General features: G+C 42.2%; 1 protein-coding gene across 1 annotated transcript in view; it reads left to right on the forward strand.

Annotated features, from left to right (window-relative positions):
• Nucleotides 1-4907: 4907 nt before the first annotated feature.
• The window catches only part of RGS22 (regulator of G protein signaling 22), a 72498-nt gene continuing 53520 nt past the window's right edge, over nt 4908-23885 (forward strand). Inside the window, exons 1-6 of the mRNA XM_083450802.1 lie at nt 4908-5582; nt 7566-7594; nt 13576-13638; nt 16597-16821; nt 19605-19690; nt 23132-23297. Coding sequence (XP_083306928.1) covers nt 5558-5582; nt 7566-7594; nt 13576-13638; nt 16597-16821; nt 19605-19690; nt 23132-23297 — 594 coding nt within the window. The 5' untranslated portion in view covers nt 4908-5557. The remainder of the gene's footprint in view (nt 5583-7565; nt 7595-13575; nt 13639-16596; nt 16822-19604; nt 19691-23131; nt 23298-23885) is intronic.

Consider the following 23885-nt stretch of genomic DNA (forward strand, 5'->3'; position numbering starts at 1 on the left):
AATAATTAAATATTCGTTAAATTTTAAGGAGTTTTTTATGATAAATGTGATAAGATATTGCCATAATAGTACATTAAAACATACTGCATAGTTCAAGCCAAAATTATTTTATTTAATATCAAGCATCACTATTATTATTTTTGAAGTCTTATACAGACATCAAAAGATAAGACTCCCTGCTTGCCCAAGTTAACAATCTAATAGACACACTGCAAAATGAAAAAGGTGTGGGTAAGGAAGAGAAAACCAAGTAAATTTAGGTAACAGTTCTTGCAAGTTAATAAAATTCATTACTCCTTAAATTGATAATCTCAGCAGTATCATCTGAGCTGGACAGAGGTGCAACACTCCCTGCTTCTAAGTATGCAGAAGCATGTAGGCAGTCCAGGGCCTTCTGATTGATGGCTATTGCTAGACCATCATTTCACCCCCTTCCACAGTTCCAAGGCAACTGGCAGTTGCAGCTGAATAATAAAGTCACAAGAGATCAAACATAAGGCAATCTGGAAGATATACAAATACATTAAAATAATCAGTTCAGAATAAACAAATATAATTTCTTCACTCACGACTGCTTTAATTCCAAGCTGTGTTTATAATACATCCTCCTCCTAACAAGGAACAGAAATTGATTGATAATACGCATTTCCTCCTAATCAACTGTGCTGTGAATGCAAGTGAAGCTCTACAAGTGATAATAGAATCATAGAATTGTAGAGTTAGAAGTTATCTCAAGGATCATCCAGTCCAATCCCTTGCAATGCGGGAAACACCATCCAACCTGTGCTTAAAAACCTTTAAGAAAGGCAAGTCCACCACCTTTGGAGGGAGTCCATTCCACTGTTGAACAACTCTGTCAGAAAGCTCTTCCTAATATGTTTAGTTGGAGTATCCTTTCTTGTAGTTTGAATCCATTGGTTCACATCCTACCATCTGAAGCAGGCAAAAACAAGCTTGTTCCATCTTCCATGTGACAGCTCTTGAAATATTTGAAGATGGCTATCATATCTCCTTTCAGTTTCCTCTTGGCCCAGCTCCTTCAACCATTCTTCACAAGGTTTCCAGTCCCTTGAACTTCTTGATTGCCTTCCTCTGCACATGTTCCAGCTCGTCAGCATCTTCCTTAAATTGTGGTGCCCAGAATTGGACACAGTCTTCTTTCTCTGGCAATCACTCGTAGCTGAGTAAGATTGTCTTCCATGAACACAGTCTTGTCTGTAAGTGACTGTGGAGGCCAATTCTGGATCCACACGTCCTTCCACAGTGGGGACACAGGTATCAGAGCAGAAGTTGATTAATGGTGAGGGTTTGCCAAATGTGTCTTTCTCCCTTTTGTCCTGAGTTTGTGTTTCTTCAAAGCCCTTGACGTGTGTGTTTCCTCTTCTACAGTCACATAGTTGGTGGCAATTTGTCCACAAACCAGTTGTTGCACGTGGAAATGCCTTGGTGTGTGTAAGAGAGAGAGAGCGCAAGAATGTTTACCTAAAGAAATTATGGATCAGCAGCATAGATGGCAATTTGTAATGGGCATAAATAAGGGCACAGTGTTTCTAAAATACATAGAAGATGGCAACGTTAACTCTTTCAACATGAAGTATGTTGAAGCAGATAATGATAAAGTTAATACGAGATTTCATAAGAAAGGGGCAAAGAGAACAAGCCAGAAGAAATCTTTTCCAAAAAAAAGTTCTGTCACAGCATGGAAGTATGGTTCCAAATTGCCTGTGCTTTTCCATTACTAGAATGAAATTAATTACAGCAGTATCCATGCCATACGAACTCAAGTGATATAAACCAGACACTAAAACGCCTACTCTCCCCCCTTCTGAGTACTTTCAGTTGCTGCCAGATGATCTTGTGAGAAACGGAGGGCATTCTTTCTTTGTTGAATTTGGATCTTCAGGGGAGCCTGGGCTAAGAGGCGTGTAGGAGGGTTTGGAGTGAGTAGGTTAAGAGTACCAAACATCTTTCTATTCCCTTGGTGTTTGATATCTGAAGCTCTTCTGTGCATTGTTCATTGAAATATACTCAATTTCACCGCCAGGGGACATCAAAGATTCATCTTCGAAAAATACTTCACAAAAGCTGGGGGGGGGGGGGGAAGGGAACCTGAACTAATGCTTTTAGGCTATTCAGTGCATCTGTAAACTTAGCATTGTAGGTTCATGCTTCAGCCTTGCCTGCCAACTATAGCCAATGAGTATTTAATATTTAAAATGTGTTTCCTTTGACTATCAGTTATAACTTACGGCTCTGAGAAGTCTTTGCTTGTTTCAGTGAGATCATGTTAAAGACCTGGAAGGCAAGAAGAAGCTGGCTCATCAGGACTAAGTTATGACTTCTTTCTTGGTCTCCCTAGCAGCTCAGCTGGCTTAGCGCACATAGGAGGACATTTGCTGGAAAAAAGAATATTCAGCATAGCTCTGGAAACACAAGTATTCCAATAAGTTGGGGTGTCATTAGGTTGCTGACAAATCCCAGGCTTGTTGCTTCCTTGTGGTGATAGGATGATTAGAACCATGGGCCTCCAGAACTCTGTGGAATATATCCTCTCATTTAGTGGGTGTTTTGTTGGTCTCTTAGAATTATAAAATAATAATACACTTTGGTCATCAGTAAAGTCAGGTTTCAATATCAGTTTCATTGTAGCGTCAAAAGATTTGTCTTTGTTGGAATCATTACATTTGTAAAGTGCTATTCAACAGAGCTGGGGGACACGGGTGGCGCTGTGGGTAAAAGCCTCAGCGCCTAGGGCTGGCCGATCGAAAGGTCGGTGGTTCGAATCCCCGCGGCGGGGTGCGCTCCCGTTGTTCGGTCCCAGCGCCTGCCAACCTAGCAGTTCGAAAGCACTCCCGGGTGCAAGTAGATAAATAGGGACCGCTTACTAGCGGGAAGGTAAACGGCGTTTCCGTGTGCGGCTCTGGCTCGCCAGAGCAGCGATGTCATGCTGGCCACGTGACCCGGAAGTGTCTGCGGACAACGCTGGCCCCCGGCCTCTTGAGTGAGATGGGCGCACAACCCTAGAGTCTGTCAAGACTGGCCCATACGGGCAGGGGTACCTTTACCTTTTTATTCAACAGAGCTAGCATAGGAAGTAAATGGGCTACGGTACTTAACCTGAGCTGTATCTTGATTGCAGTGATTGTTTTATTTGGGTTGACTCTAGTTGTCTGGTTTTTTGAATCTGAAGCTGGGATTTGAGGCATCTAGAGGCTCAGTACTGTTCACTTATGTTGATGAATTTCATCATAATCCCCCACAGGTAGGGAAGAAGGGTGGGCAAGAAGAATGCCAGACTGGATGAAGGGCTTATTTTTTCCTCTGAGAGAGCAAGCCCCCTTGAATGGAGTTCGGCTACTTCTGAATAAACATGAAAGGACTGCACTGTCAGCCTCTGCTAACAATAAAATAAATTCTGATTTTATTGTTTACTACCAAAGTGTTAACATGTACAAATCCATGGGGATCTTGGACGTTCAATTTCCATTTTATATGGAGAAATAAATATACGGTGAATTATAGGCTATTATGGCCACTATGAAAATTAACTTGAAGCAAATCTACTATTCTTGGCGCAAAGGAGACTGCATGAATTAAGAAAATAAATGGCAGACAACCAACCCATGAGCAGAGATAGAAATAAGGGCATAATCAGGAGCAGGGATTCAGAATTAATACTTTAGTGAGACAGTGGAACCCTTTGATACGACTTACAATTCACCTCTCACTTTTCCATAGCCTAAAGTAAGTTTCCGCAGGATTAAATTATCAGCTTTTAAACCATCCGTATTTTCACATATCTCTAAGGGGGGGGGGGGGAGCCTGGAAATCCTTAAAATTAACTCTCAAAGTTGATGACATAGCAGCCACGAAATTAAGAGACGCCTGCTTCTTGGGAGGAAAGCAATGACCAACCTAGACAGCATCTTAAAAAGTAGAGACATCACCTTGCCAACAAAGGTCCGTATAGTAAAAGCCATGGTTTTCCCAGTAGTGATGTATGGAAGTGAGAGCTGGACCATAAAGAAGGCTGATCGCCGAAGAATTTATGCTTTTGAATTATGGTGCTGGAGGAGACTCTTGAGAGTCCCATGGACTGCAAGAAGACCAAACCTATCCATTCTGAAGGAAATCAGCCCTGAGTGCTCACTGGAAGGACAGATCGTGAAGCTGAGGCTCCAATACTTTGGCCACCTCATGAGAAGAGAAGACTCCCTGGAAAAGACCCTGATGTTGGGAAAGATGGAGGGCACAAGGAGAAGGGGACGACAGAGGATGAGATGGTTGGATACTGTCTTCGAAGCTACAAACATGAGTCTGACCAAACTGCGGGAGGCAGTGGAAGACAGAAGTGCCTGGCGTGCTCTGGTCCATGGGGTCACAAAGAGTCGGACACGACTAAACGACTAAACAACAACAAAAGAGAAATTAACTCTGATTACGAATGTCATCAGCACCGTTTCTTTTGCAGAGATATTTTGAATCTCGGCTGTACTAGGCCGAATTGTTGGAGGTATTTATTCTGAATCAGTCAAATCCAGGGCAACTAAAGGCCACACACCCTTTTTGCTTTCAAATTATGGCGTGCCTCTTCAAGTTATGGAGAAAACCTTTTGCCCCTGTTGAGCCCTAAACCTGCTGGAATCTGCACCAGGATAGTTAAGAAAAGGCTGTTCAAAGAGCAACTCCTCCATGGAAATGGAATGTACGTGCCCCTGCCAGACTGGTCGACGTTATTTTGAAGCCGAGGGGGTCATGCCAAAGAGTTGTTTGCTTAAAGGAGAGAGGGGGCAGGCTTGCCAGGAAGGGCAGATAAGAATTCTACACAGCACAATCGTCACCAAGGCAGCATTACGCGTTGCTAAATGCATCACAATATTGGCGAACCAACCCCCTCCTCTTGCAGGTGATAGGAGCTGCAAGCAGCGTGGGCAACACCCGAAGGATCCTATCACCAACGCAAATCTTTGCAGCCGTCTAAACGCAGCGGGCTTTTGGGGGCGCGGGGGGGGGGGGAGAGAGGGAGAGACCCTTAAGCTATTTCCTAACCGGCTAGGACTGGAGAGGGCGCTGTCGTTTGCAGACCCGGCAGGGCGGTCCTGCGCCCCCTCGAGGCTGAAAGTGAAGGCAAGGCGTATTGGAAGGAACCGGTCGCCTGTCCACCGACGGGGAGATTTTTCTCCCCCAGGTTAAACCACTTGTGTGCTCGTTGCTTCCGCGCGCCCCGCTTTATCCGGCTGGCTAGCCAAGCCGAGAGAAAGCCTTCGCCCCCAAGAAGACAAATGTTTGTTCATGGAGTCAAGGAGCCTTGTTTCCCCTGTGCACGGTCTGCAGCAGCTCCATAGCAACCCAGCTCGGCTGTGATAGCGCGCAATAACTAGGACAAGTTGTAAACGCCGAGCAATTCGTGCGTGCCTAGGCTTAGGCCCGCTGCAGTCTCTTTGCCCCGGGCCCGGCAGAAGTTATTTCCCCGGGCTCCCCTGAGGACCATGAGGCTTTAGCTCAGGCGCTTAGGCGGGATCACGAGCTATACAGAGGCAGTGCGCCCATCCTCACCATGCGGGAGAAGAAGCTCACCACGGGTATGTACTGCGGCCGGAGAGCATAGCAGGCAATGAAGAGGATCGGATGTGCTCCGCTTTCATCCCGTCACAGTTCATGTTTCAGTGGGAGGGAGAGGGATGGTGAACGCTGAAAGGAAAATACATTGTCAGCCAGCCAAGCCCCACAGCCCTAAAGGGCATGTTCACAAGTGACGCTCAGAAGCGCTTCTTAGATTGGAATGCGTCACGTGTGAACATGCAGGCCCGGGTGGAAAGAGCAATCTGCTCCCATGTTCCAAAAGCTCATGCAAACGACAGAGGACTTGGTTGTATGTATTGTCCAATTACTGTTCCACATACTATTCCAATACAGTGGTACCTCAGGTTAAGTACTTAATTCGTTCCGGAGGTCCGTTCTGAACCTGAAACTGTTCTTAACGTAAAGCACCACTTTAGCTAATGGGGCCTCCTGCTGCTGCTGCGTCGCCGGAGCATGATTTCTGTTCGCATGCTGAAGAAAAGTTCTTAACCTGAAGCACTATTTCTGGTTTAGCGGAGTCTGTAACCTGAAGCGTATGTAACCTGAGGTACCACTGTACACTATTCTATAGGGGAAATACCCTGTTCACTCTTTAACACAGAGCGGTGCGCTTAAGGTAACTGAAATCAGTAGATTTTGTGTGTCCCAAATTCTGGGATTGTTGTACACAAATTTGGTAACATAGGCCTATCTTTTTATAAAGGTGCACAGTAATGTATTTATTTACAAGTGCTAGCGTGTTCTCTCTCCTGACAAACTCCTAAATTATGTAGCCTTCATTTTCTAATCTACAGGGTAAACTGAGTTGTAGAGATAGGGACTTATTGCACAGGGTCAGATACTGAGGCTGTGCAAGGAAAAGCCTAGTTACCAGGCGTAACTAAGGCCCTACAGGTGTTGTTGCACCCACTCTCATCATCTCAGTCGTCATGGCCAATCCTCAGGGATGTTGGAAGTTGTGGCCCACAGGTTAGCTGCACCTGTGACAGGTGTCTGTCTTAAAAGTTCCTGGATTAGAGTCCAGTTCTGTATCCATTGTATCAGCCATTCAGGATTGCTTCTGTTAGCAGGATTCATCCAGGAGTTGAACCCACTAGATTTTTAATGCACTAAGTCCTAGACAAGGATTTAGTGAGTTCATAATCTATGGCGTTTGAAATGACGATCATTCAACGTGCATTGGCAAATGTTCTTAAAAGTCTTCTGCTTATAATTTTGATGCAACAACTCAAATTCTCGAGTGTCTGTGCATCTTATAGGTGGATCCTGCAAACTCATAAGTTGGCCGATTCAGTTGTCATTTCCTTAAAGTATATTTCAGGAAACTATTGTTTTTAAAATCCCAGGTTTTTTTTATTGCTTTGGCCCACTACATGTTTTCACTTCTGTACATCAATTTTTAGAATAATTCATTAGAATTGGCCACTGGCTAGAAAACAAACTCATTCCAAAATAGTTCCTTTGCTTTTAGCAGTAGCTTCATATGCAGGAATCAGCAGGTGAAACTTTTTTCGTGGGTGGTATATAGAGTGGTATATAATAAGCAGATGATATGTTAATATTTGCAAAACAAGCTGCTCTTACATATGCAAGAAATGAGCTGATGACAAAGTTACCAAGGCTAAACTTACACACCCAAACATCCTGAAAAGGGCCCAGTTAGGTCCCCAATATGGGATTAGCCCCCCCCCTCCAATGATCTATATCTCCATCTCCTCCTTACTGTCCTTTACAAACAAGTATATCAGTCTGTATCTTGCAAATAATATTATCTGGAATATATTTATTTTATTGTGAAATAGCTGCTTTTTTTTTGGATATGCAAATGGGTTCTTGGTTCTAAAATGTACATTGTTCTCAATATTTACAACTACATTTGCATAGTTAGTGATCACTGATTTCTGGTAAAATTAAAAACAAATGAAAAATGCTTTGGCTTTGGCTGAATTTTATTCCCTTTCTCTTTTTATGTTGTGTTTCAGTGCCCCCCAGCATAAGAGATGATGAGTTTGTAAGTAAACTTTTTTTCTCCTGCCCTCAGTTTATAGATGAATCAGGTAGTTATTATAAATATAAATATGTTATAAATATAATTGCTATATGTCATGAAATTTCTTAACTGAAACAAGAATGAAACAGAGGAGCAACAATGCCTCACACTCCACTCCCTATTAGTTGTCATCCACTCAACCAAGAAAATTAACTTCTTATATCACAAGACAGGGATAGAAATTGGAAAAGATTTTTTAAACATATTATTTCAAAATTATTTTTATTTTCTTTACAATGGTGCATGTTTTCCTATGCATATTTTCCTAGAAGTAAGTCACATTGTGCCCAATAGAACTTACTCCTTAGTAAATTTGTATAGGATTAGACCCCAGACGTAAGAAAATTCAAATTACAAAGCAGAGGGGATATTAATTTCAAAATTAGGACAAATTTCAAAATTAGGACAATAGGATAAATTGCATTATGGACTAATTAAACTAACAAAGGCATACTAATTTTTATTAATTAAAGGTTTGCCAGATATGCATTTAATTTCTAGACACATACCTGCAGTGCATTCATATGCTTGTCTATTCAGACTTTCAGTGGGACTTATTTCCAGTGAACATGTATAGGATTGCAACCTTTGGCACACATTTTTTTTAATTTTTAATTTTACCTGCCCTTCACCAGCAGGTCCCAGGGCAGGTTACAGCAGTTTAAAGTTCAAAATTAAAAAGAGTTAAAACAGATTACAATCACAGGAATAAGGTGGGCCCTGAAATAAGATAAGATAACAAAGGTTTAGGTTGTAACTGCCGCTGGAATGCTGCATGTTAACATCATCCATCATTTCCCTGAAACATGTAGCTCTCATACTGTTATTACATTGTGGCTTTAGGAGCTTGGCCAAGTCAACACTATCCAATTATAGTAAGGTTTTTCTTGCCCCTTTATCTTTGCAAGGCATAGATGGCATCACAAGGTGACCAAGGCCCCATGAAAATTGACTTCCCTGTTCTTTGAGCCCTTTCCCCAGTTAGCTAGGGATGTCGGAGAATTCCAATGAAACTGGAAAAGGACATGGAAATATCTACAGTTAAGAAGCTCGTCTATGGTAAGGAGTGGAAATCAGTCAAGTGAATACGATCAGTATTCACTCACATGGTTGTTGTGGTTTTTCTGAAGTCTGCAAACGATGCATAATTAACGATTAAGTCATTTTTATGTTGTTTTGATGTTCCCTTTACATGGAAATGAATATGTTACCTGAATAGTTATGTAACACATATAATTTATGTTAAATAGCAGACAGTGAGATGAGTATGATAGGGTTTGGCACTAACCCAACTGCAGTGGAGAGGAAGCAGTACTGATTAAGATGAATACAGGTCAGAATGGAAGTCTCTGCTATCTTACATCCCTGAAGCTAGCAGAAGACACAGTCCATTTCTAGTGCTTTTATTTGTCTTGGCTGCTAGCTCAAACTCAGGGTTCAGGCAAAAAATAGGATAATTATTTGGGAACAAGTGGTTGGTTCACCCCCAATGTTGATGAAATACTTGGTACATTTTGCCTCGGTTCTAGAAAGTTGGGATGGTTCCCTGTAGGCACAGCAAGGACTGATCCAGAATGTACTAAGTGCTGTATTATCAAAGGGCTCAAAGCACTCTGTTATTCAATCTGCCTGAGATGAGGACACAAAGACCCTTGGATGGGTTTTTAGGCAATAGGGAAGAGAAGGGAAGTAACAGTATCCCAAAATGCAGTCACTTCCAAATGACCTGTTTATTAAGCATCCATTCTGATTTGCAGAAAGATTAGAGGACCTTATGTCAAAGCAAGTGCTACTCACAATTCCAAATGTATTTCCTCATCGCTTTTCTTACTGTAAGACTCCAGTCTTTTAAGGAAATGGATTTGTTGCACAAGACTTCCCAGGGACGTTTCCCATCCTTGTAACATAAAGTGTTAGCAATAACTTCAACCTCCTGTTGAATTTCTGTCATACAATTGTTAAAAGCAAACGTACTCCTACAAGATGGATCAAGGTTTCCCAGGATTGTTCTTTAGTCAGAAAAAAAGATTTGTGTTTCTACCAGCACCAAGGGACAACAACTAAATCCAAAGATAAACAGAATCTTAAATTAGAAGTTTCAAGGCTTCAATTCAAAACATAATTGCTCAAATCTAATTCTTATGGAATTCAGAGTAACTTGTGAAACACATTAACGTGATATCTACAGCTGTTTTCATCTGAGAAGATTAAGCCTGAAACTGTAAGATGTGAATTGGGACTGGCTCCCTCCAAAATCTACTTTATTCCTTCTCTCCCCTTCTCTCTATTTTCTCCCTCTGATGCTGCCATTGTTGCAAGGGGAATAAAGGTGGATTTTTAAAAGGGGAATAACAATTAACAGTCTATGGGTAAGTTTTGTTTATATTAAAAAAAAAGATAATTCCATTAATATGCTAAGTGTGTAAATAATGTAGTAAAATATCTTAATTGATACAATTTGTATATATTTCTTACCCATATAACATGGTTATGTCCCCGAAATAACATGGTTATGGTCAAATAAAAGCACACACCTGCATATTTCTAAAGGGTTTCTAATTCCTCTATTAAGAAGTGATTTGTTTTATACAGTTCCCTGGGGACAGAAAAATCTGCAATTCTTGTTAATTTTTCAAATCCAGTCATCTGCAATGGGGTGATTTCAAAACTATCTGCATGATGACCGAATAAATGTGAAATATGGCAGTTTATTGACTGTGGCCTGTTTCTAATAATTTTTCATGCAAAGCACAACTAAACATTTAAGACTCAGATCATTGCCTGTGTCAGTGTGCTGCTGTGTGAACCCCATTAATCTCAGAGGTTTACACAGAGATTGTTACGCTTTGAGATGTGAGAAACTGTGTTTGCAATGGGGATGTCAAGGCCAGGATGGAGCCCTGGCGATTGTACCTAAATCCAGTTCTTGACATTCTGAAGTCAGTGGCCTGAGCGGGAAACTGCATGCTGAAAAGCATCAAACACAATGTGCTGCTCTGTCTTCTACCAGGCTTGATCTCAAGACTAGACCTGGCTGAGCCTGGCTTTTTACTTGCTGCCAATCACAGGCTTATGCTTCACAGAGGCTCCTGTTTCCTTCTGAAATTGAAAGAGAGTGTTGAGAGCTACACATATGCAGCTCATAGTAGCTCACCAGGGCAGTGGCAGACTTTGGGCACTCACATTTCAGCAGTGCCTGTGTGATGCCAAAATTTGGTTCTACATACTACATGCTCTACATACTAAATTATAGGTGCGGTACCCCCAAGGCTTGACACCCAGTGTGACCAAACCAGTGGCACTCCCCTAAATCTGCCTCTGACCAGGGTAGGCCCTATCCTCAATCTTAAGATTTCTAGTTTGGGAACTCCCTGTGCAAACCTCTAAATCCCAGCATCTGGCACCATTGTGGTCCAGATGTTTTTAGGTAGGTATGAGAAATTGAAATAGGAAGATGAATATAGTTGCCTTCTGATAAGAATTCCAATGCCTTTTATTTTAAAGGTACTGTAGTTATTTTCAGGTGGAGGTGGGTCATTTCTCTGAACGGATTGTCCGGAGAAACATGCCTTAATTCTAGTCATTGGGAGAAAGACTGTTGGTTGGGTGGTAGAACACATGCTTTGAATGTAGAAGGCCCCTAGAGAGCCCTGCTTCCTTTTGTTATAAGGATCAGGTAGCAAGGACAGACCTGTGCTAGAGATTCCGAGTACTTCCAGATGTGGACAGTTTAGGAGCCCTCAATCATATAACACCGGTCCTGGAAGACCTACTCTGGCTCCCAGTACGTTTCCGAGCACAATTCAAAGTGTTGGTGCTGACCTTTAAAGCCCTAAATGGCCTCGGCCCAGTATACCTGAAGTATACCCCCATCGTTCTGCCCGGACGCTGAGGTCCAGCGCCAAGGACCTTCTGGCGGTTCACTCACTGCGAGAAGCAAAGCTACAGGGAACCAGGCAGAGGGCCTTCTCGGTAGTGGCGCCCGCCCTGTGGAATGCCCTCCCATCAGATGTCAAAGAGATAAACAACTACCTGACACGTAGAAGTCATTTGAAGGCAGTCCTGTTTAGGGATGTTTTTAATGTGTGACATTTTAATCTATTTTTAATCTTTGTTGGAAGCCGTCCAGAGTAGCTGGGGAAACCCAGCCAGATGGGCGGGGTACAAATAATAAATTATTATCATTATCATTATTATCATTAGGGCTAGCCAGTCCAAGGCATTTTGCTGCCTGAGGCAGAGGACAAAATGGTGCTAAGAGAGCGGAACAGCTGAGGGGCTCAAAAGGGATAGGGGCTGCTGCTGCTCCCCTCCCAAGCAACCCTAACCTAATGATCAAGCCGTTTCTGGCTTTTCTTCTTTTAGCTGGAATAGGAACTGTTCTGTAACACTTCTAATAGTCACCAAGTGTGTAGCCCCCCCCCCCATTTCCTCAACCCCAAATGTTTGAGGGAGGCATGATTTTCATTGAGACCATTGTGTGTGGGGAAAGGGTATTTAAATACACCTGTCTCCCTCACTGCATTCCCCTTCACAATTGCCCCCTACTTCAGAGGGGCAGAGGAGGAAGGTATCAGGACAATTCTGTTTGAAGAGTGAAGAGCTAAAGTGATGGAGCTGATTCCTAGAGAGGAGAGGCAGACCACAGAGAATGAAAATGGCTAGAGCAATCTATGCAACAGCCGTGTGAGGGAATTGCACAGCTACTGCTTTGAGTTAAAAATGGAAACAGAAAATGGAAACCATGAAAGGAGAGGCCACAAATGGAAAGGAGAAGTCACAGCGAAAGAAGAATGGATGCAAAAGCTTATGGAATCTGCAGAAATGGCAAAACTTACCGGGAAAATAAGAACTCAAGATAACAAACTTTTTATAAAGGAATGGAAATGGTTTATTGAATATTTACAAAAAGATCTGTAAACATTTAAGAACATTGGCAGGATTATTGTAATAACCTGCAGTTTTATGAATATATATTTAAAGTAGATGAATAAATGAGCATATTAAGCTAATTTGAATATGCAGTAAATATTAAAAATAAATTTAAGGAACCACAGAAAGAGGGGGAAGGAAGTCAAGTTTTGAAATGTTGAAATGACTATAAAATTATTGAAATGTATAGAATTGAAAATCATAAAATAATTAAATAATAAAAAAGAAACCATGAGAGGAGAATCTTTCATAAAATGTGAGCGAACAAGGTAGTAGTAAATGTTCCGTAGTAAATGTCCAGTAAGGAGCTGCTGGCCTTATATTAGGCCAGATAATTTATCCTTCTAATCTAGTATGGTTTAGTCTGACAATACTGAATGGACAAACAGGCTCACCTGGTGTGGCAGCCTCCTATGTACCTGTAAAGAGAGTTGAAAACAATTCACAAACAGCAAACTGACAGTATGGAAACTGCCAACCCCTCTAAGAAGGCAGCAATTTCCACTCCAACCTACATTCATCACAGTCGGCACTTTCTGTTGAACCAAATTTAACATTATTAGTTTTGCTGCCAACTGCTGAATGTAAATTATATAACTTACATTTGTTTCGGAAACATCTGAAAGCAGCCCTGTTTCCGGAAGCTTTTAATAGTTGATGTTTTGTTGTGCTCTTTTATATTTTGTTGGAAGATGCCGAGTGGGACTGGGGCAACACAGTGAGATGGGCGGGGTACAAAAATAAATTATTGTTATTATTCAGTGTAAAGGAAATGTAAAAGCAGTTTTATAAAAATAATTAACCGCATGTAGTTTGCAGATTTCAAACAACAATGTGAACAAATGCAAATCATATTTAACTGATTTCCATTCCTGACCACAGAAGAACATGCACGCTGCAGCAATTTCTGCTACCTTTTAATTCTCTAACATCCCTACTCCTGTTAGATGTAAACTGCTCTTGCTTCATCACATCACATCACATAGTTTTGTTCTTTTTGGCTCTTGCAGGAGGATTATTTAGCAACCGATGATATGCTTGTAGACTTCTTTAATGAATTCTTGAATCTCCCCGTAAGTATGTTGATATAAACTTTTCCTTAAACACTTACTGTGAATATTAAGTGGTTTATGAGATAATATAGGGTAATAGGGTGACGTCTGTATTCTTGAAGTGGACTAGGTGAAGTGGAATAGCCCCTCCCGCTTGCCTCCAGGTCACAGCAGATTCTAAACTGCATTTCCGAAGTGTGAGCACACATAGTTGGTTGCCCATGAAAATATCGCAGAGAGAATGTTGACTTTGTAAGAATTATCTCATGCGGGAAACCCCAGTGGGTTTCGAGGTCGAGAGAACAATGCTACAATGCATGTCAAAGCAACAAAATGGAAAGTGGCTGTTGAGAAACCCTGACCTCATCATAATTTGATTTTCTCAGGAGAGTTTTCTCTTGTCAACATTAATGTGGTTAATGTGAACATTTTTATATTTCCAGTTTGACTCTCCTGCAGCTCATCACACAAGTTACTCGGGAAGAATGTGACGCCCCTGTTAAAACACCATTACAATTTGGCCTTTTATCTTTGTTGTGCTTATGCAGCCGTTGCCTAGAAACAGGGCCCAGGTGTAAGCATTACTATGTAGGCAAGAGGTTAAAGAATAGCATTGGGCTGAATGTCATCTACCCCAGGAAGCATGTGCTTAAGGGGAAAGAATTGGTGCTAGCCTACATAGATGCTAGAAGTGTTCATCTGACAAAATTAACCATTACATTGTGGTTTTTGTAAAATGGGGGATTTCAGTGGTATGGTGGTCGTTGGGTGGCCTATTTCTAAGGGGCAGAAGAATGACACTTCTTGCATAGAAATTACATCAGAATGTAAATAATAATAATAATAATAATAATAATAATAATAATAATAATTTATACCCCACCCATTTTGCTGAGTTTCCCCAGCCACTCTGGGCGGCTTCCAATCAAGTGTTAAAAACAATACAGTATTAAATATTAAAAACTTCCCTAAACAGGGCTGCCTTCAGATGTCTTTTTAAGATAAGATAGCTGCTTATTTCCTTCACATCTGAAGGGAGGGCGTTCCACAGGGCGGGTGCCACTACCGAGAAGGCCCTCTGTCTGGTTCCCTGTAACCTCACTTCTCGCAATGAGGGAACTGCCAGAAGGCCCTCAGTGCTGGATCTCAGTGTCTGCGCTGAACGATGGGGGTGGAGACGCTCCTTCAGGTATACATATAGATCTTTTTAGTAAGTTTATTCATAAGCGTGGCTTGAGCATAATGCTAAGACAGGGTTTGTTTAGCCAGGTGGCTTAACTGGGGAGGAGATCACAGCCCTTTTGCTCATCCCTTGGTTTTTGGTTCATTGGGGCATGTCAACTAAGCCAAGGTTTGTCTTAGTGTGTTGTCTAAACCTGGGATTATGGTTGAAGTCTCTCTTCCTTAGCCACAATCTGTACCCAAGGTTCCCCATATGTTTACTGGTCATTATTAAGAAAGGGAGACCTTAACCATGATCCCATGTGTAGATGATACAGTGAGCCAAAGCTTGGCTTAGCTGGCATCCCACACTGACCTAAAAAGCCCGGGCAGGAGGAAAGTGAATGTGAGCTCCTCTTTGGGAGCCAGCATATTCATGTAGTCACAGTAAGCCATACACCAGGGGGCAGATATGGATTTAGTTCCCCCCAACTGTCAACCAAGTGATCCGCACTGTTCTACTCATATGTTCAGCCGTGCTTGTGCAATGCTTTGGGATGCAAAGTGTGAGTCGCCTCCTTCAATACCACTGAACCCTTTTGCATGTGTGAGGCCCAGTTCAGAAGAGTGAAGTCAGTTGTTGAATTCGAGAATGTGCCTTTGATTAACTTAGTACTTTGGTGCTAATCATACTGGCGAAGGCAATTGGTTGTTTCATTCCATTCCTGTATATATCGTGTAAATGATTGGTGGTGAAGCATCCAAAATGACAATACGATTTATATTTAAAACATTGTTATTGGCATCTTTTTTACTACATTAAAGGAACCAGATGTTTTCAATTTAGCTAATTGGAATGCATGTTGGAAAATGGGCCCTTGGGCTCTACAGCTAGGGACTGAATTAAAAATAGATACAAGTGATTAATTAATGTTATCCTTGGTTAGTTTTCTATGTAAATATTGTACAACTAAAATTATCTAGTGTCTATTCAAATAGCTCCAGATTATGGAATTTACGTGCTTCATTTGCATGCTCATATAAACTAGCAAGGGTTCAAGGATTTGGAATTAGAAGTTAATCCTTTATTGTTATTATTTGTGTTTCCCTCCTCTTTAAATAACTGCAGGAAACTTTAAATTCTTACGTTGCAAAGACTGTATAATTAGGTTCCTGCTGACCCAAAGTTAAGAAATGTCAAAATAACATAAACAAGAAGGGAGGGGAAGGAGGCTCGAAGCAGCCTCCTACTGGTGGCAGAACCAGGAGGTGGAGGAGGCAGAGCCACCAGCCACCAGATGCCCATAACCAGTAAGGTTTCTATATTGAAAGTGCATGGAAGATCTTCCTAGTAAGTTTAGAAGGTGAAAGGCAGGGGGATGTGGAATCTGTGGGTCTCCAGGTGTAGCCAGGCTCCAGCTCCCCTCAGCACCAGCCATCATGGTGAAGGGTCAGGGATTTTGGGAACTGCGGGTGTCCAGCAACATCTGGAGGCCCACAGATTCCATATCCCTGGTGAAAGGTCACAATCTCAGAATGTTCTAAAGCAAAACCTAATGCCATCAACAAAAATTCAACGAGAAACCCATCCAGAATGCAAATTATTACATCACATGGTTTGAAAGGAATAGAAAGAAAGTCCGATCCTATACAAGCCTACTCAAATGTAAGTCCCACTGAACTCCAGAGAACTTGCAACCAGGTAAGTAAGCAGCTGGACTTCCAGCTTCCGGAACATCCACCAATACACAGCTGTACTGTAACCTATCAGTGCTGTGATAATTATTATATTTTAATCTTTACGTTTTGTTGTCGTAGACCTTTGCAGAGCCAATTAAGTTTAATCCTGACTTTGGCGTTTTTGAAGTTGCTACTGATGCCCCACAGCGTCTGGAAAACCAGCTGAAAAAGATGTTGCGTGAAAAGAAACCCCGGAATCCCATTTACGATGTCATAAGGCCAACAAAGCAAGAAATTCCAGACCTCAGACCTGTTCCCCCTCCCCCACCAGTGTTAAATTTTGACCCAACTTATTCAACAATGGTAAGTTGATGATTGGTACTGTTATTTTTATTATTGTTCTTATGCATTTAAGAGGTATTAACCCAATATGATGTGCTATATATTAGCAATTCCAAAATCTTTATCCAATTGGTGGGGTCCCGTGTTTAGCCAATTGGTGGCTTTAGGAAGGCAGGCCTGGGGCTGGGGCTGGGGCTGGGGCATCAAATTTTGGCCTTGCACAGGGTGCCATATTACCAAGGGCTGCCCCTGGCATGATCATAGAGCCTGCCTTTTCCTGACCATATTATGTTTACAGTTTTATGTATTAAGCTTTGCACACACCACTGGAGGAATGCATGGAAATGAAAATTGGCACTGGTGGACATGATCTCGCCCCCTCCTTTCAAGCTTTCATATACATTTGCTGCGTGATAAGGGCTTAAGATTTCTTCAATAGGATGGCTGCCCTTATAATCTGCTTAACAACAACAACAGCAAAATACTTTCAGTGCAATGCCAAATACACTTACAAAGGAATAGACCCCAGTGAACACATAAACATGCATAGTATTGCCGCATTATTAAATTTAGAACATAACTTTGGACGTTTGTTTTCCCTTAGCATGATAAATCTGACTTTGGCATATCATCTTTTCTCAGGAACACTGCAGACAAAAGGCTGGAATTTGTTTCAGCTGAACATAAATAATTACAAATTTATTTTCTTACATCCAGAAAAATTGGCCAAAATAAAGAAGCGGTCTTCAGTCTTTCCAGAAACCATTATCAGTAAACCATAGGAGGCATATTCTAACAGGAGAAGAACAGCCATCCTTTGCCTCTGCAAAAAGTATTATGTGATCCATGGCCAACATCAGCATTCATTATTCTGGGACGTTGTTTAGAGTGAGGCTTCCCCCTCTTCTCTGCAGATGTTCAGGGGCACCAGGGAGCATGCTTCCCACACAACCCTATAGAACCAAATGAAGGTTGCCAAGTAGCAGGGTTCTTGGATTTCACCATTTCCTTTGGGAACAATTCCTTGCCACTTAGAATAGACACAAAGAAGGAATTTCAGGCCAATGCGGTGACTATTAATGAACATGTAAAAGTGCTTGTGGTGTTTGCGTTTACTTACAAGGTCCTAGACAACCTACCAAAGTACCTTAAACACTGTCTGATTCCTTATGCTCCACCTTGATCACTGTGATGCTCTGATGGGGCACGTCTGGTGGTTCCCCCACACCCCCGAGGTTTTGTTGGCCTTTACTATGGATGGAGCCTTTAATGTGACAGACCTTCTGCCCTGTGGTTCTCCCTGTCAGTAGAAGTTCGGGAATCAGCCCTGCCTTATTTTAGATATCTTCTGAAAACTTTATTGTTTAGACAGGCCTTTTTTATTTTTAACTAACCCATATTCACTGATGTTTTGTTGATATTTTTAGTTAAGCTTTTACTGGTTTCATTATATATATTGTAAGTTATATGCCGTATTGTTATACTTTTATGAAAGTGCAAATTAGAAATGCTTCATTAAATAAAAATAAATAAACGCTCAGCTGAAGAGTGGAAATGAAATCCTGCTCAAACCCTTGCAGAGAGCAGATTCAAAGCCTTCATTCATCAGCTGATGAATTGAGACTTCAAGTCCTGCTGGGTACTGCTTCAGAATCAGTGTGGGGCTGTTTGAAAGCCATTTTGCAAATATCCCTTCATTGCTGTTTAAAAGTCTGGCTTTCAGAGATTCAAAAAGCAGCATGGAGCTGTTTCCAAAAGGGCTTTCAAACAGCCCTGTGCTGCGCTTCGAAGTCTTGACAACCAGGGCTTCAAAGTGAAGTATCATCTGGTATCATGGTGACATTAGATCAGGCATAGGCAAACTCGGCCCTCCAGATGTTTTGGGACTACAACTCCCATCATCCCTGACCACTGGTCCTGTTAGCTAGGGATGGTGGGAGTTGTAGTCCCAAAACATCTGGAGGGCCGAGTTTGCCTATGCCTGCATTAGATGACTGACAGGTAGGTGGGCCCAAGCACCTGTCATATTTGGCCTGCCAGAGTTGGGAAGATAAGGATCTGGTCCACCAGCCAGAAGATGTCCCTGCTCTAACATGTATTCAGCTCACCCTGCATTTCAAATAAGGCATGCATGATTAACTGCAACATCACAAAAGAGAGGACAATATACTCCACCAATTTGAATGTGGTGATTTACATATAGAGATGCAAATTTAGAAATGATTACTGTAATTCAAATAGGAATGTGCTCTATCTCACTCGGAGGGGGGAGACTTGTGACTTGTGTTGCTGCTCAGTCTGCTGTCCTGGTGTTGCTAACTGTCAATGGGCAACTTTAAAGCTCCTGCTCTCCTTTTTTAATTTCTCTTTATTCTTAAATCAGTCTTGGACTGGACAGCTGTCAAACAGAAGATGCATTCAGTTAGACTGCTGTTTCAGAGCTTTTGGCAGGTGAAAGAGAGGGAGCTCTGTGCCAGTGGGGGGGGGGGCAGGTATGGCTAGCAGGGTGGAGCAGAGGTCCACTTCTCCCCATTCTAATCTCCCCAGACCATCACAATGTGGGGTATGGATTCCTCTGAAATCCAGTGATTTTCAAATTATATCTTTGGATCTCAAGCTGTCTCAACTGCTGCCAAATTATGACTTGCCGCCTCTTCCACCATGGCTTCACCGTTTCATAAAGTCCTGCCAGACTGCTGGAGTTAGGATTGCTCCCTTAGTCTGTAAGCAAATCTAATATAATATAATACCTGAAGTAAAAGATAATTTACAAAGGTTTTTATGTGTGTGTGTATGTGTGTTAGTGTCTGGACCGAGAGCAGGCTATTGCGTGGATTAAGAAGGAAAGATTCCCATCGTTTTTAGAGAGCGACTGTTACTTTGAATACAGGTACTGGAACTTCTAATTGGAACGCAGGTTTTTAAAGCTGTACATTTCTCTTGAACAAATATGATAATAATTCTCAGATACTTTTGGCCTAGCTTATATAAGTTTAATGACTTATGTGGATAATGAAACTGATGCTATTTTTATGGCCTCTCATTCTGTAATTTTTACAGGCAGTCCTAATTTATCGCCTGTACACGATGTTCCACATTTAATCATTACCGAGCTTTACTGGTATGCATGTGTTTAATCAATAGATCTCTCCCACAGCATTCCCATTGTGGCTCATTTTGCCTGATCTGCTCCGTATATCTCTGTGCCTTTCTTTAAAACACAAATTGCAACTGCATCTGAGTCAGAGATGGGGAACCTGTGGTCCTCCAGATGTTATTTGATTGCAGCTTCCATCTTCACTGATGTCGTCTGGGGCGTGAGAAGATGCTGCTGGATCAAGGCAAAGGACCATCTTGTCCAGCATCCTGTTTTCACAGTGGACACCCAGATGCCTATGCAAGAAGGATATGAACACAGCAGCATCCTCCCCTCCTGTAGTTTCCAGCAACGGGCATTTAGAGGCATACTCTGGAATCTAGCAATTTATGGCAGGCCGCAGGTTTCCCCGTCCCTGATCTAAGAGGTGTAGACATAATCCGGGGAGGGAGGCTGCTGTAGCTCAGCAGTAGGGCATGTGTTCTATCATGCAGAAAGTCCCAGCTTCAGACTCTGGCATCTCCAAGTAAGACTGGAGAAGACTCCTGTCTGAATCCCTGCAGAGCTGCTATCAGTCAATGTTGGTAGGACTGAGCTAGGTGGACCAGTAGTCTGATTTACTATAAGGCAGCTTCCTTAACCATGGTTAAGAGTATACCATTGGGTCCTGGGCTTCCTCCCTCAGCCTCCTTCATTTTGTGGCAGATCCTCTTTGCATGGTTTACTGATGCTTAATTGTTCCGTCTGCACCAAAGTTAACCATTGTGGGCAGAGGCTGCTCCTAATTTGAAACCAAATTCAACTTCAGGTTTCAAAGCTTAATTAAGTGCTAACCCTGTTTAGTCTTAATCCCTGGGGTGATTCAAGGTTTGGATGGTTTAGCAGCACCCGATCATTGACATTCTGCTTTAAGCTCCAAGAGGAATAGCAACTCTGATCCCAGACTTTAGAAATCCAGATAACATTCTGCACCCAGGTGGGCACTCCTCCTTTCTCCTCCTCCAAATGCGTGTGTGGTGGTGGTGGTGGTGGTGGTATTTGTACCATCGTGGGGAGACATTAAATACTCTCACCCATGATCATGATTCCCCCAGTTGCAGTTTGGTGGTGGTCTGTGGAGGGAGAAGAAGAAATGGATATAAAGGAAAGGGTCGGATTAAAGTGATAGAGACTGATTCCAGGCTATTTTGCAGGTGGTTTTCAGTTGCATACCTGCAAATTCAGATTGCACAATTAAAGTTGATTTGTCACTCTTCTGCAGCAAACCCATTCCCCACCAACACCGTTTGTGGTCAGGAAAATAGCAGGAAAATGTACTGCAAAGTTAGAATATCAGTTGCTTGATGAGATGTCATATACCTCCCCGCAAACAAAGGAAATGAATGCTCAGTAAACACTGAATGTAATATAACTTCCTTTCAAACACTCTGCAAACAAATCAGTCTGAATGCTGAACGAACAGGTCTTCTGGAAGCGACCCAAGTTGTTTCCTAGGGAAGAGTGATGGACTATAGGGAAGGAAATGGGTAGAGCAATATCTGTACAGGCTGAAATCAGCCCCAGAACCTACTCAAGAGTTGTGTTGAGGAAATTGCAGAACTGCTCCACTGTATTAAAAAGGTGGATTTTCTGAGCTGTTGTGGGGCGGGAGGGAAAATATGGAAGTAGAGGGATGTTTTGTTCATGATATGCAGATGCTCTTTTGAAAAGAGAAAAGAGCAAAAAAATGTAGCTATTCTATGGGAAGTGCCCAGTGTGGAAGGAGCCCTGATTAACTCTGGTAGGGAGATGGCTAGGACATTTGTCCAAGAGACAGAAAGCACTGGTGAAGGAGCCCCACCACCAACTCCTCCTTCTCCAGACCTTCTTCTCCGTTAAGGTATTGGGAGCGACACATCTATATGAACTCAGAGTGTTTTCATATACGAAGCTTAAATTGGCTTTGGCTTTGATTTAAAACAGGCAGTAATATGAATATAGAACCTACAACGCAGATGATCAGCAATTGTGTACACGTACCAGGGGCAGCAATGCCTCTAACCTACTATTTTTTTTTGGGGGGGGGGGGAATCTAGCCACTGTTTGTTTAGTTGTTTAAAAATATTTCTATACTGCCCTTCGGCAGAGAGCTTCCAGGGTAGTTTACAAAAACACAGTCTGTAGCCCCGGGTGTCAAGAAAACTATAGAGGAAATGGAAGTGATTGATGGCAGAAAATACATATATTTGTTTTACAATAAGTACAAGGAGATCAAGGCAAACGGAACAGCTGCTTCCATGTGGTTTGGCGTTGGTTCTGCCCGCCTTGATTTCTAAAGCTGTTTTTAGTGTGGAGGAGCTGTTATTTTTAATGTTTTTACTTGTTTTAATTTATTGGATTTGTTTTATTTTGCTTTGAACATCTCCATTGAAGGGAAAGAGTGGGTTGTCCAATTTTATTGTAAATAAGATAAAAAATAATTAATTGCGGCAGTTTAGTGCTCCAAAGGTTTCTAAATGGGAACTCTGGCAGGCAGGGTCCAAGTGCCTGACTCAGTGCATCATCAGCAGGGCAGCTGACAAGCAGAGGGAAGCATAGGCCTATACTCTGGCACTACAGCTCCAGCAGAGGACTGGAGGATGTACTGCAGCTTTCAGGCCAGGGGGGATCAGGTGACATGAGCCAATGGGGTTCCAGCTGGCCATACATACTGACTGATCCTGGTTTAGTCTGTGCTACCTGTAATTTTGTTTGTAAACCAATTAGAGCCCAGATGGAATCTGCCAACTTGTAATCTGTCTATCTCCAGAATGACCTGAGGCTAATGTCATGCTGTATTTACAGGGTATCCTTCTGTCACTTTTAACAACTTTCCAGAGATGCAAATTAATGTGCATCTGCTGCTTTTCCAGCCCAGCAACCCTCCATGTCTTTGCACCTAACACCTCTTCTTCTTAGTCTGCGATAGTGAAAAACAATATCCCCTGCTTTCCCTAGCAGATAGGAGGAATGAGCGACCGGGCAGTAGACTGAAATGAGCACTGGGGAAGGAGTTCTCTGGGTTGCATCCTGACAAGGCCATTTGCTAAAGCACCCTTCAAAACGCTTTAAACTTGGAATAGGATTAAAGGATAAGAGCGGTAGATTCATAAAGTGTCTTCCAACATTTTGGTTTCTTTAAGAGAACAGTATTGCTGCTGCTAAAACCGGTTAGATAATCTAAGTGACCGTATGATATTTGTCACCTCACTGTAGGTTAGCTAAGCTGATATCGCAGGTGGAGTGGAGCAGAACTGGTGTCAATGTTGTTATAGATAAAACGTATTATCCTTGGTTCACCAAAAGCCTACCACCTTCAGAAACCTCTGAAGAGAATGAAAATGACTTAATTATGAGAAAGTTCTACGTCTCTCTTGGCCAGGTAAAATAGATGCCGTGTGACTTAAACAGGTTCAAGATAGCCTTTTTTTCTGTTTACAGCTGTATCTCTCCTTGAGTTCACATGAAATTTGGCTAAGACTTTGGACCACAGGTTGATTATCTGTGCCTTACTATGTTGCATTTATTGATTTTAGAATTGTGTAATCTATTGAGAGCCGGTGTGGTGTAGTGGTTAAGAGCGGTAGTCTCGTAATCTGGGGAACCGGGTTCGCGTCTCCGCTCCTCCACATGCAGCTGCTGGGTGACCTTGGGCCAGTCACACTTCTTTGAAGTCTCTCAGCCCCACTCACCTCACAGAGTGTTTGTTGTGGGGGAGGAAGGGAAAGGAGAATGTTAGCCGCTTTGAGACTCCTGAAGGGGAGTGAAAGGCGGGATATCAAATCCAAACTCTTCTTCTTCTTCTTCTTCTATTTGATTCCCCCCCCCTTTAAAAATAGTTTCATTTGCTGATTATTTGTCATTTGTATATGTGTATTGTTCTGTTCCTTATTTTAGAGTCTTTGACTTTGGTTCCACCCGCACTCTACATTTAAAGCAGTATTATAACCACTTTAAACCATTGTGATTT

This window comes from Podarcis tiliguerta (genome assembly GCF_965153285.1).
Source record: "Podarcis tiliguerta genome assembly, chromosome: 7".
NCBI classification, from domain to species: Eukaryota; Metazoa; Chordata; class Lepidosauria; order Squamata; family Lacertidae; genus Podarcis; species Podarcis tiliguerta.